Source organism: Xylona heveae (genome assembly GCF_001619985.1).
Source record: "Xylona heveae TC161 unplaced genomic scaffold L228scaffold_6, whole genome shotgun sequence".
NCBI lineage: Eukaryota > Fungi > Ascomycota > Xylonomycetes > Xylonales > Xylonaceae > Xylona > Xylona heveae.
Window position 1 is genome coordinate 1,394,668 of NW_017264198.1, and position 13,099 is coordinate 1,407,766.

Consider the following 13,099-nt stretch of genomic DNA (forward strand, 5'->3'; position numbering starts at 1 on the left):
TTACCTTCGGAGCACAGTAGACCGATACGGGTACGGTAGTCTGCTTGTCCGTACACGCATTAGCGTGGTCACTGTAAGAAGAAGGAGAAAAAGGTCGCATAACTGCCAGGGACACACCCTAATCCTCTTGCTCTAGGGCTAAACTATCCAACCAACGCAACCCAACTGTCGGTAGCCAAGTGCCGCTACCAATTTTGCTGCCCCCTGCTCTTCCACCCCTCCCGAAATGGCTCAATGGAGCAATTCGGTCAGACTTCTGGACCCAAGGGCCATCCACCAAGCATGGTCTCCACTGACTAAATCATCTATCTCTATTAATTGAAATTGATAGTCATTAAAGTACCATCCTCCATGCATCCAAGACTTGGCTACTGTTTTGATTGATCATTTGCGCCTACGGGATAGCATTCTCATGGACCAATATATTCTGTAACGTATATTGGTATTACAAGAATGAGCCACGCCGAGAACAGCTCGGATCATCTGTTCGGATCCGTACATGTCAATTCCCTAGCGGGATCATGAGAACCGCACCTTAATCCCTCGTGGTTATGCCGTCCCAAGCCCTGGCTCATTCGATGGATGGCATGATGCTTCTCGTTCCCCATACCCCACCAGCCTGGACCCTCTTCAGAGCTGCCATTTCCAGTATCAAGCGGGGCTCCGTCGTCCCACTGATCTTGGCCACCATCATTCTGGAATCCTCTGGGGTCTTGTCATTATTGCTGGAATTTACGGGGATCGCGGGGATCGGGGTCCCCGTATTGACCTTTTTAAGTCATCTCCAGATTTAATAGCTCCTCGAGGCGTTGTCATCTATGATCTGGGGAGCCGGAGAAGTGATAGACACGGCATCGGATTAAACCTGCGAGGGCGGTGAGAGCCTTGAACATGGGGGGCTCCAGGGATGCCCAAAGCAAAGGGAAAATTTATTCTCCCCCCCAACCCATCGGCATGCCAACGGCAGTGCGGCACCTAAAACAGAGCACGAGGATGTCAATAAGTAGTCGCGCACAAAAACCACGTGTCTCCGAATATGCTTTTTATGAATTTGTGCTGCATTTAGATACCTTAATTATTATGCAAACATGCTGACTACAGCAGCACAACTCTAGAGTGAGGAATTTTGATCATGGTAACCTGCACAAAGGTCATAATCTGGAAGTACCATTTGCTCAATATCTCCCAAGTGGCCGCGTTGCATTCATCCAGCTCAATTCAAATCCATAAGAGTACTATGGCATCATATATTAGGTAGCTGCCTGAGATATGGTCCTTCAATGTTGCAGCCGGAAAAGCAGTTTATTCTCCGGAAATCATCCGCATGAGCGAACATTCAGAGACATTCTCTTTCAGTATTTTCTTGAGACAACCCTGTGAGGCATGTAATCTACCAGTGGTTAGGGTACAGTGCTTTACTTTCGCGTTTCTCTGCCAGAGCATGCTTATACTGTGAAAAAGCAGGCTCACACGACAGCAAACGTTATAAGACTGCTTGCTTTGCCTGCCACGAATGGCTTTTGCACATCTCAACAAAAATCATTTGGCAGTTGATACAGCGCGAGGTCTTTCCCCCCAGCACCGAGTCTTCGCACATGTACAGTGTAAATACTTCAAAAAGTCAGACAGAGCGTAGTATACTTACGCTCTGTCTCTTCGACTGCTATTTTTCTTCCCTTTTGAAGACTTTTGTGACACTTGCATTCAGCGGTTCTCTCTGCCTCGTGGTTCTGGCTTTCCTGACCGCTCTTCTTCACTTCGGACTTGCACTGGGCCAAGAACCCACGCTGATCCATCTGCCAAGACGTGCAGACAGCCCGGTCGTCTCGGTACAAACTCGCGCGGTCCACCAGACGAACGATTCAAAATTAAAGGGAAATTTGTTTGCTACCCGCCGTACTGATGAAGTTCTGCGCGTATACTTGACCCAGTGAGTAGTGTAGGGTAGCATATTAGTGAGCCTGAGAATGGCAAGATAGCTCAATAAACATCAAGGGCACAGAAGAATGAAACGTCCTTGATTCGGCGGTTTGGAGAAGTTCTCGTTGATTCGCTGAGACAGCAGCAGACAGGAAGGACGGGAAACGCCAGTGAAGTCAGAGACCAAGCCACAAGTAGAAATACTTTTCTGTCATTTGAATTAACCGTGTTTCTCTCCGTTTGTAAAAGCAAATTAGCGTACCGCTACTTCACACGTCAATGCAAATGACATCACTCGGCACTGACGAGGTCGTCTCTGATTGGGCAGAAATGGACGTTATCCAGGGCGCTCTTTCTTGTTTGGGAATTCGGCGGTTCCCTGATCTCAACTGTCACCAGCGATTGTTGAACTAGAGTTCTGTTAGTCGCCAGGGGAAATACATATTCGCCAAAAAGGCTGGGCAGATAGATGGAGAAGCCCAAGGGGTTGCGGGATTGTGCTATTATGACCTGCACAGGAATATTTCCTGAACATTCCTCAACTGCCTTTCTTCAGGCGCTTGTGTATTCAAGGATACCGAACCCTTGAAGCTTGAGCGCCTGCTTGAACAGAGACACGGGTAGGTTTGCCTTTTGTTGACATGTGCACTTCGTTTCTTCCCTTTGTCACATATCTCCCACTCATCTTATTGTTATCTTTATTTTTGTGCCACTCTACCAGATAATCTTTTTCCGTCATCTTCTTCTCTCTGATATCCATTTCGACACTCTAGTGCATGGTTCTCCTGATTTTGTTCTTTATTCCAAACAAACTCCTGTTGACTGTGTCTGAAATAGGCGGACTGTCGATTCTTTTCGGTCTTCTCTCAGATTAACCACCGCGTCCCGCCCTTCCAATTTGACATCTCCAGCTGGAGATATCGATAGAAATAGCACCGATAGCGACGTTTTTAAGAGCCCCGGGCTGGTCCCGACGGATCTTACGCCAAAATGGACGTCTTGGCACAGCTGGAAGCTCGATCCGACATTTCTGATGCCTTGAATGGCTCCGCAGGAAAGGGTCAGGGTTCGCAAGGCATTTCCTTGAACTCTTTCTTGGCCTCGGTCGCTGTTTCCGCGATTGTTTTTGGCGCCGAGTTTCTCGTGTTCGTGCTGCTGAAGAACAAGCTCGTTAGAATATAGTAAGGCTCTCTGTTTTCCCAAAGTCGATATTCGCAGTCTGACAAACTCTCCTAGCTCACCTCGTACATACCTGGTGCCGGAGCGCGAACGAACAAAAGCCCCTCATTCAGGAATTCTCGGATTGGGATGGATCCTTCCTATTTTTACAACCTCAAGCTCTGAATTCATCCAGAAATGCGGCTTGGACGCATATTTCTTCCTTCGTTACCTACGGACTCTCCTGAAAATATTCATTCCGCTAGCGATTGTCATTTTGCCGATCTTACTTCCTCTAAATCACATATCTGGACGGGGCTCTCATTTTGGAACCGGGGACAACTCAGGTCAGAACAATGTGACAGGACTTGATACGCTCTCCTGGAGCAATATAAGCCCCAATCACACGAGACGATACTGGGCACACTTAGTCTTGGCAATACTTGTGGTCGTCTACGTGTGCTTTGTCTTCTACGACGAGCTCCGCCGGTACATCCGCTTGCGTCAAGCATATTTGACTTCGCCTCAGCATCGGTTGCGTGCATCAGCCACTACTGTGCTAGTATCTGCCATCCCCAAAAAGTGGTGTTCAGTTGAAGCACTCGACGGTCTGTACGATGTGTTTCCGGGCGGCATTCGAAATATCTGGATCAATCGCAACTTTGATGAACTCCTGGAAAAGGTCCAGCTTCGCAACAAGCTGGCTCAAGCGCTTGAGGCGGCTGAGACTGATTTGATCAAAAAGGCGAAGAAGGCGCAGTTGAAGCAACTCGAAAAGGACGCGAAAAAGGCGAATAAAGACTTGTCCAAACAGGAGAGGGCGCGACGCAAGCAAGCCCGCCAGGAAGCTCAAGAGAATGCTGCAGCGCTGGCGATGATGGACGGAGCTGGTATGAGTTCGGGAAACCCTCACCAGGTCCGACACACTCTGCAAGAAGCGCTCAATGATGCCTCCGGAGCAAACTCGCGTTCATCCTCGCGCTCATCTTCGCCCACAAAAGGGCAGCGTCGCCATGGCATTCCAGTCCCAGTTGTCGGGCAAGGGCTCGATATGATGAGTCATGGCTTTGAACATTTTGGGCACTCACTAGCTGGAGGCTTTAAGAGATTCGGGAAAGATGTCGACGGTCGGTTGACGAACAGTAACGGCTTTGTGTACGATGATGACCCTCGATATGGACTTCCCGCTGTCCACAGGGCCGCCACAGCCCCGGTTGACGGCATGGATGAGGGAAGGAGGGACATGGCCGTAGAGCGCACCGAATCTCTTGACACAACCGCGAGACCAAGCACGTCGACCCTGCAAGGGCATGTCGATACGACAGATACTGCTCATACTGCAGAGGAGGCTCGGCATCAGTCTGATGCGTCTGACAAGCCTGAAAGGCCTCGTTCCATTGATGAGCGAGACTACGCGCAGCAAGAAACCCACTCGAGCGTCCGCAATGCAGAGAGGACGCCAGATCCAGAAAAGGGCTCCGAGGGCTCCTCAGGACCCCCGAAATCGAGCTGGCTCTGGTGGTGGAGGGGCAAGTCCAAGACTTCAGACGTACCGAGTCCGCAGCCTAAGGGGCGTGAGGACGATGAATACCCCTTGACAACCCTTTCTCCTACTGCTCCCTCCACCGCCACCCAGGCTACTGTGCACGGGGAGGAACACGGGCCTGACGCGGAGAGAGAAAAAATTAGAGAGAAGAGTTCGAAAAATCCGTTTAAAAAACATGCCAAGGAAGGTGATCGTCGGGAAGACGAGGAATATCCTGCAGCTTACAACGAAGATTTTGACAATGACGAGTACGGGGAGCCTCTCTGGCGCAAGTATGTCAAAGAGAGTGATCGAGACACGATGCGGTTGCCAATTTTTGGTTGGGGCTGGATGCCTGCCCTTCCTTTGATTGGCAAAAAGGTCGACACAATTTATCATTGCCGCAAAGAACTTGCAAGGCTAAATCTCGAGATTGAACGCGACCAGCAAGAGCCTGAAAAGTTCCCTCTTATGAATTCTGCCTTCGTCCAATTCAATCATCAGGTGGCTGCACACATGGCTTGTCAGGCTGTCAGTCACCATGTGCCCAAGCAAATGGCTCCTCGACTGGTAGAGATCTCGCCAGATGATGTGCTGTGGGAGAACATGTCCGTTAAGTGGTGGGAGCGCTACCTTCGTACTGCGGCCGTCATGGCCCTGGTCGTGTTTCTGATTATTGGATGGGCGTTCCCAGTCACTTTTACTGGTCTGTTGTCAAACATTAGCTACCTCACCACCACGTTCCCCTGGCTTGGCTGGATCCGCAAGCTGCCAAAGTGGGTTCTCTCCCTCGTGCAGGGTGTTCTACCGCAGGCTCTGCTTGCGGCCCTCTTGGCACTTCTCCCCATTACACTTCGCTTTCTCGCAAGGCAGCAGGGTGTGCACACGGGCATGGCCATTGAATTGTCAGTCCAAAACTATTACTTTGCGTTCCTCTTTGTACAAGTCTTTCTGGTTGTCTCTATTTCCTCGGGAATTACCACGATCATCAAGCAATTGTCCGACAATCTCGGCTCGGCGCCCCAATTACTCGCTGCGAATTTACCCAAGGCGAGCAACTACTTTTTCTCTTACATGCTACTGCAAGCTTTCTCTGTGAGTGCAGGAGCTCTTGTCCAGATTGGGGGGTTGGTCAGCTGGTTTATTCTTGCGCCGCTGTTGGACAATACTGCTAGACAGAAGTGGGCCCGGCAAACGAACTTGCCGCAGATGATGTGGGGGACATTTTTCCCAGTCTACACTACACTCGCTGCCATTGGTATGACCCAGAACCATTGAACCCCTCAAGGGGAGACAGTTGGAACTAACAATTTTCGTCACGCAGGCCTGATTTACTCTGTGATCTCACCCCTCATTCTCCTTTTCGACATTATCACATTTAGCTTATTCTGGGTCGTTTATCGATACAATACGCTTTATGTGACCAAGTTCCGTTTCGATACTGGCGGTCTGCTCTACCCAAGAGCTATCAATCAGCTTTTCACCGGTCTCTATATCATGGAGCTCTGTTTAGTCGGGTTATTCTTCCTCGTTCGCGATGAGCACGATCGTGCGTCATGCAAATCCCAGGCAATCGTCATGATTGTTGTCGGCATCCTAACCGTAGCATTCCAATTTCTTTTAAATGAAGCCTTTGGACCTCTCTTCAGATACTTGCCAATCACTTTGGAAGATGACGCTGTCAGGCGCGATGAAGAGTTTGCAAGAGCTCAGTCGAAACGCTTTGGACTGGTGGATGATGAGGAGCCTGGCGAGACTTTGGAAGACACGCTGAAACGCAACGAGCGAGACTCTCGAGAAGAGCAAGAAGAGGATTTTGAGAAGCCCCGAGTTGACGGGGCCGAAGAGGAGCAAGCAAGCGGCAAGCCCGATCGGCGCCATCGCAGAATCGCATCCCAAGCATCCAAAAAGCTCGGCAAAATGCTCCCGGACAAGTCATGGGCCGACCGGTCTCGAAACCGGCGGGCATCGTACATGGTCAATCCCAAGGACCCCAAAGCCGCCAAATCCACTGCGCATGACCACGTCAAGAAAAGCGCCACAGACATTGAAGCACAGCGCATCAACCCGATTGCCGAAGCGCTCTTTTCAGGAATCAATGACGAAATCGAAGATCTCACCCCTGACGAGCGCGACAAGTTGGTGCAACGCGCCTTCCAGCACGAGGCACTCCGCGCGAAACGGCCCGTGATCTGGATCCCCCGAGACGATCTCGGCGTCAGTGATGATGAGATTTATCGCACCCAGAATTTCAGCAAGCACATTTGGATCAGCAACGAATATACCGGTCTAGATCGCAAAGGCAGAGTCGTCTACCGCCGCAGTCCACCAGACTTTTCCGAAGTCGATCTCATTGAGCTATGAGTTTATTTGCCCTTTGTTCTTCCCTTCTTTTCTCTTGCTGTATTCCCCCGCCCTGGTTTCGTTTCCGTTTTCCCGCTGCATCAGTCTGAGCGTGATAAACCCCCAAGTTTGGATATTTTTGTCAGTGGCATTTCTCAGGCGTAGGAGGTCTGCCTTGTGCTCTTTTCTTTTCTTTTCAATTAAACTTAGTGCATTCCGCCTTTTTTTAACGCAACACAATCTTATGTTTTTAATGAGGAGCAACGAGGAGACAAATGACGCATTAGACTCCCATGTGTTTATGTCCTGGCATGTTCTTTCTCCCTCCCCCTTTTTTTCTTTTTTTTTCTTTTTGCATAGCATAGCGGAGCATAGCAGAGCATAGCAAAGCAGCAAAGCATCGCATTGCCTCGTATTATATCACGTACATTACAATTCCCTTGTCAGCATATATTGATATACCATCATCTAAGGTAGTTAATTAGCATTTTCCGTCCCTGTTACATGAGCGTATGTCCAATTTATTTTAGCATATAACTATGAGACAAATATTTGTGTACGAAAAGTATGCTACCTTGTGTCCTTGAGTAACCAGCGCAATTTGTATAATTCGGGATAATATCAAAGATTCGGAGTCGTTCCTGCGCTCTTTTGTTCTTGTGCAGGAAAATGCAGAGACTCAAAACAAAAAAAAAAGGAGAAAAAAAATTTTCATATCCAACCAGCCAGACTATTAATGTCCTCTGCGACTGACAAAAACTCGTCATTGAAACTACTGGTTCCCACACCTCCTTCTTCTAGAGCACTGCCAACGGGAGCAGGAGCAGGAGCAGGACGACCGCCAGCAGCAGTAAGAGGACTATGGCCGTCAAAATACTCACGCATATCCAAATCATAATCACCACTAAGATTATCGTGGTGGCCACCAAATGCAAATTGCAGACTAAGTTCGTTGAGAAAATCCGTTTGGCCCGCGCTGTGCGGGAACGTGTCGTGATTGCCCTCGAGCGTGGCGCAGAGGCGGTTGATGACGGCGATGAACTTGCTCGCGAGGCGAAGGCGGGTATTAGTATTGCTCGCGGCGTGGTTGTGAGCGTTGAGGACCTCGCGGGCGATTTGCACGTCATGCAGCCAGGATGGCATGTCGGGCGATTCGGGGGCCGCGCAGATGAAGATGCAGGGGATGATGCTGGCTTGGAAGAGAAAGTACCTGTAACGGACAGGACATTATATTGTGAGTCAATGGGGCCAGAGCTCAGGATTTGACATGGAAACGTAGTTGTCATGTTGACTCCAGACGAGGGATTGCGAAGAGGAAAATTAAGGGGAAAGGAGTAGAGAAGGGTAATATGATAGAAAGGATAAAAGATGGATACTTACATTGCGTACCAGATTGCCATGAGAGTACTGGCTTGAGGAGAAAGAGTAAAGTCCCGAACAGAGATGATGGTCGAATGCGCATTCTCTAAGCATGCCAGTCGTGCACGTTGCTCTGCTGATGAGTGGTCTTCCTCTCCTTCTTCCTCTGGGGTTCCATGTTCGGATTGGCGACGGGATGCTCGGCGAATAGCCCATCGCATGACTATGGGTCTGTTTATGAGAATCCGGAAATTGCGAAACCGCCAGATCAATCGCGTGGCGTTGAACTGTAGCCATTCGGTGGACAATGAAGAAATGTGATCCTCTTTGAGGTATTCTGGGAGATTGTTCATTGCTGCTTCAATCATTTGGTCGAATTCGCTCAGGCGCTCGGCAGAACACGCAGGTTTTGCGAGAAGTTGTGTGTATATAGGATTAGCTAGCTTGCTGAATTGTGCGTTTGCTAGGGGAACAGAATACAATGTTGGTTCGTTAGGATCTAGAGGGATTGCTGACGTTGCTGCGGTAAGGTCCTGGCAGTAAAGAGATATCAGTCTATGCCATCTATTTGCAAATTCCGTTTGGACGTGAGACCTACTGCGTCATGTACATTCAACATATCCTTGACATCGGTCGTTCTCGTGGCTGGCAATGTGATGGGACGTCCAAAAGTAATTGCTGCTCCGCTGTCGAAGATGACGAGCATCCACCATACGCGTCTTCGCATCTCCCGCTTGAGCAAACTGATATTCCAGTCGGGAAGCTCCTTGTGAAGGCCGATACTAATTGCCATGCGGACAGCCAAGCCCAGAAAGTTATATGCTGTATTGGGCTTGTCTTCCTTTTGCGTGAGGTTGCCAAGCAGGGCCAATGCCTGAACCAGTGGAAGGCTTCCAGACTCGAAAATAAAAGCTTCCTTTAAAAGATTGCGTGCCTCGAGATAAAAAGGGTTTTCGAGAACGGAGTCACCCTGTCGTAAGCTCCACGCACCTTTTGCGAGGACCGCGTGGAGAATTATCTCCCAAATACGGCCTGGTGGCCGCGGAATGAGCTCATTGTGCTGAGCTCTAAAGCTGGCTTCGTGGATTAGAGGGTAAGCGGTATGATAGAAATGAAAGTAAGCATCAATGAGAATCTGATTGGTTTGCCGGGAGGAAGATGGATTGATCAGTAGAGGAGTAGGCTGGTTTTGAGTTTGGCCCTTCTCATATGTCGTTGAATCTTGCTGCTGCTCGGGGTCTTCAATCGGCCACCCATGCGAATGAAGCGCTCGCAGGAGAGACGAATTGGAGAATACTCCTGGGAGTAGCATGTTAGATGGCTAAATGGGAAGCGTGTGACGCGAAACAGCACTCACCGAGATACCCTCGTCCTCGAGGATTGAGGGACAAGGCTGCCATTCCATCCGTGAATGGCGTGTGGCCTGGATCATATTCCATCCAATCAAAACCCTCTGCCTCTTCCGGAAAAGTTTCATCTGCAGAATCAGGAGCCTCTCGTTCAGATAACTGCTCCGAGCTTTTCTCGGAGGTACTTTTACTCTTCTGCTCATCACCGCTCTGTGACGCTAGAGGTCCCAGATTGGGCAGAGATTCGACATCCTTTCCAGGGAACAATTTTGCAAACGCATCCTCATATTCGCGAAGACGCTCTTCTAAAGAAGTCACATATCTGTCATACTGATGAGCGAAGGAACCACGGAGAATTTGCAAAGGTCTCAAGCGAACATACTCTCGAGTGAGCCTGCTGCGGGTAGGTTTCAAGCTGTAAACGCAATGTGCATTGTGCTTGACACACCAAGAGCAAGATGGTCGCTCTCTTGAGCACTGAAATTATCAATGTCAGCTTAAAGATTATCATGGTCAATTAGATATTCGGCGAGAACATCACGACGGCCAACTTACGCGGAATTTGTGAGCTCTACACTCATCACACTAGTATCAAAAATGTCAACTTCTTGAGGTAATAAGAATTGCAGACTAAATAACTAACGGCGATATGGGATTGGAGGTTTCTTCCCGCCATGATGCCGAGACATTTGCCCGGCCAATCACATGTAAAAAGAGATGGATCCCTGCTTCTGCTAAGGCCACAGCCAAAGTGTCATCAATCGAACGAATTACAAGAAGTGAGATCGAATTAGAATTCTGCAGCCATATCCAAAAAATAAATTCCTTGTCATTGCTCTCATTTGCGCAGAGACCAGAGGTCGTGAGCTCACGGTCTATCGGTTCCCCGTGGGGTGGAGTGGCGCTAGCAAGACGGAATTCTAGCGTGGGGCAATTAGGCTTTGTCATTTGTCAGCCGGGGCAAAATATCCACGGACGACAAAGGAGCACTATTGCTGCAGACGAGCCAGTTATTCTAGGCTTTTGACCTCTGCTGCTCTGGCCTTTCTATCTAGACAAAGGATTTACGCCGGAATTACAAACAGCAGATTTTCATGGATCGGTCACCTCATGGCTCCGCTCCATGCTTCCCTCGGAGATAAGATGAACCGAATATGTCCAGATCGATACAGCGTAGTCTCAATACTCGCTTCCTCTTAACCATTCATCAGAAAGAAGCTCCAAGGCAGTAGGCCTCTCTTCAGGCAGCCAACGGAGAACTTTTCGTATAAACTGCAGGAAAATCCCCTTTTCCCCTCCTTCGAGCTGCGACTCCCGGCCTTCTAGAGATTGGTCTGGGATCGGCACGAGATTCCTCCAGTTGCCTGCCACGTATTAGCAATAGTTGCCGGCAAATTTCGTATGATAATCACCATTTTCGTCCCAGAATTTGAGGCTTTCTTTCTGCGTCTGAGAAACTCCAGTGGGGGCGGTCCCAGAAGAGATACCATTTCCGCAAAGCGATGAGCATGGTCGGATGTACTCTCGAGGCTCTTATTCTTGAACAAATGCCCTTGCTCAAACAAAGTCCATGCCTGCGTTGTGCAAGATTAATAGATATACACATGCGGTAGATGTGAGGTATACGTGCCGTTTGACCCACGGCCCATATATCGACTTTATAATCCCAGCTCATGCCCAACATTACCTCCGGTGCTCTGTAGACACTCGGCATTATGAGACCGCATTGTTTCTCTTTGCTGAAGCGTGCCTCTCCGAGATCAGAGAGAACCGGCTCACCATTGGTCAATGGCATTGAACAAGACGTATAGATGATGCGATCTTGAAGCTGCTTCCGAGGGACAGGATTGGGAATCTCGTCCTCCTCCATCTCTGCAAGGATTGATACATCATCAACGCCAAGGAGGATATTGTTCGGTTGAATGTCTAAGAAAATAATTAAGAAGGGCCAAAAGTGATACACTGATACATAAACAAAACCTACCTGTGTGGACAACTTTGGCTTGGTGAAGATAGTCTAATGCAACAAGAACAATGCGCATGGCAGGCCTGAGGAGATATTCGGGTAAAGCTCCTTCAGGAAGATAGTGCATAAAGTCACTAATATCCACCCCAGCAGGCTGATAGAGAAGACATTGATGTACTCCATGCGGCCCTTGAACTTGAAATGAATCATGTACAAGCCGTACACACTTTTCACCGCCATGGACGTCCTGAATGGTCCTCAAGTAATTTGAGATTTCTACCTCCGGGATCGGCCGTCGACTTCGAACATGGACCTTCAAGGTTATATAGCATTTATGGCTTACCATCATGTCAGCTAATCATGTAGACAAGGTTAGATTGATGCTTACTACAGATCCCGGCATAACCACACCGTCGATGATGAGCCAAAACCGAGTTTTGTTACTACCTGATACCGAGAATTATATATTTCGCCAATATGAACTGGATAATAGCGCTCCGCCAAGTAGTCAGGCAGTGTCTCCTCTTCTATCGGTTTCGATAAGTCTATATTAGTGAACCCCGAACTTGAAAACACACGTGGTTGACACTTGTGAAATGTGGTCACATTCGCGCGCTGAATTCGGGATAAACAAGTAGAGTTTAAGTATCTAAGACGTGATGAAAATGCATTTGAATATTTGAAAGAGCTTTTGTATGTGTTACATATTAGTTTCCAATTCATGATCTGCAAAACTGGGAGAACATTAACGCTCGTGATTAAAGTAATAAATGCCGATGGATGAGAAGTGTTCACGCGCATTTCTGCCAGGCCGGATAACAAAAGTTACAAGGATGACTTCTCAACTGACGTATAAGCGAGTTAGTTCCCTCTGACCGGAAACTTCTTACCTACAAGTGACTCTCCTGGCGAGCCGGAGGCTCCGTGCTGTCATTATCTAGGTACCTACCTGGAGTTGGGAGGAGTTGACAGTTTGAGGCAGACTCCTATAGGCATCAAGCAACGACACGGGTACTTTCAACCCTGAGAATTTAAGGTCATAGAAAATGAAAAAGAATAAAGCAAGCCACTACTCAGCATAATATCTCACAATGGGGGTCAATATTATAAATCGTTTCAACAATCAGTGTTCACGTAGCGACTTCTGTCAAAAGTTACAACTATAAAGTAAATGTGCCAATAACTCAACAACTCAATAAATAGGTGAATCATGTCCGCTTGAAACGTGTAGCAGACATTCCTAGGTAGTAACACAGTAAAAAACAATCTTGGAAAGTGAGTTGGAGCAAATTGGAGATCAAATAGTATAGGCTAAAGAAATATGGTTGGGGGGGGGGGGGGGGGGGGGGGTATGGTGATGAAACGAAAAGAGGCTGGCTTTCGGCGCAAGCTATATTCCAAAGCAAAATCACAAGTATATAAACAAAAGGTAAAGAGAAGAAGTTGGTGGATGAAAATAAGAGAGCAAAAATAATTGGC

At 48.4% G+C, this 13,099-nt stretch overlaps 3 protein-coding genes across 3 annotated transcripts; 1 reads left to right on the plus strand and 2 right to left on the minus strand.

Annotated features, from left to right (window-relative positions):
• Window positions 1–2,514: 2,514 nt before the first annotated feature.
• Window positions 2,515–7,355, plus strand: L228DRAFT_152601 (DUF221-domain-containing protein). The gene is made up of 4 exons (XM_018329301.1): window positions 2,515–2,540; window positions 2,758–3,101; window positions 3,157–5,861; window positions 5,928–7,355. Exons 2-4 carry the CDS (start codon window positions 2,911–2,913, stop codon window positions 6,965–6,967), a joined length of 3,936 nt encoding a protein of 1,311 aa, XP_018187978.1. The 5' UTR covers window positions 2,515–2,540; window positions 2,758–2,910; the 3' UTR covers window positions 6,968–7,355.
• On the minus strand, window positions 7,313–10,653 carry L228DRAFT_152596 (hypothetical protein). The gene is made up of 7 exons (XM_018329300.1): window positions 10,298–10,653; window positions 10,210–10,239; window positions 10,037–10,131; window positions 9,663–9,976; window positions 8,904–9,604; window positions 8,327–8,838; window positions 7,313–8,156 (listed from the first exon to the last, which is right to left on the minus strand). Exons 1-7 carry the CDS (start codon window positions 10,328–10,330, stop codon window positions 7,658–7,660), a joined length of 2,184 nt encoding a protein of 727 aa, XP_018187979.1. The 5' UTR covers window positions 10,331–10,653; the 3' UTR covers window positions 7,313–7,657.
• A 180-nt stretch (window positions 10,654–10,833) lies between these two features.
• L228DRAFT_253427 (kinase domain protein) lies at window positions 10,834–12,421 on the minus strand (the record flags this gene model as incomplete). Its single annotated transcript, XM_018333744.1, has 6 exons — window positions 10,834–11,008; window positions 11,113–11,228; window positions 11,297–11,580; window positions 11,639–11,958; window positions 12,009–12,208; window positions 12,371–12,421. 6 exons carry the CDS (start codon window positions 12,419–12,421, stop codon window positions 10,834–10,836), a joined length of 1,146 nt encoding a protein of 381 aa, XP_018187980.1.
• Window positions 12,422–13,099: the final 678 nt, after the last annotated feature.

Excerpts from the sequence above, each read along its gene's own strand:
- L228DRAFT_152601 (XM_018329301.1), top strand. The coding sequence starts at position 2,911 with ATGGACGTCTTGGCACAGCTGGAAGCTCGATCCGACATTTCTGATGCC. Across the intron at positions 3,102-3,156 it reads AACAAGCTCGTTAGAATATA|CTCACCTCGTACATACCTGG; the intron begins GTAAGGCTCTCT and ends AAACTCTCCTAG. Across the intron at positions 5,862-5,927 it reads CACTACACTCGCTGCCATTG|GCCTGATTTACTCTGTGATC; the intron begins GTATGACCCAGA and ends TTCGTCACGCAG.
- L228DRAFT_152596 (XM_018329300.1), bottom strand. The coding sequence starts at position 10,330 with ATGGCGGGAAGAAACCTCCAATCCCATATCGCC. Across the intron at positions 10,240-10,297 it reads ACCTCCAATCCCATATCGCC|TGTGATGAGTGTAGAGCTCA; the intron begins GTTAGTTATTTA and ends TTTTGATACTAG. Across the intron at positions 8,157-8,326 it reads ATGGCAATCTGGTACGCAAT|GTACTTTCTCTTCCAAGCCA; the intron begins GTAAGTATCCAT and ends TGTCCGTTACAG.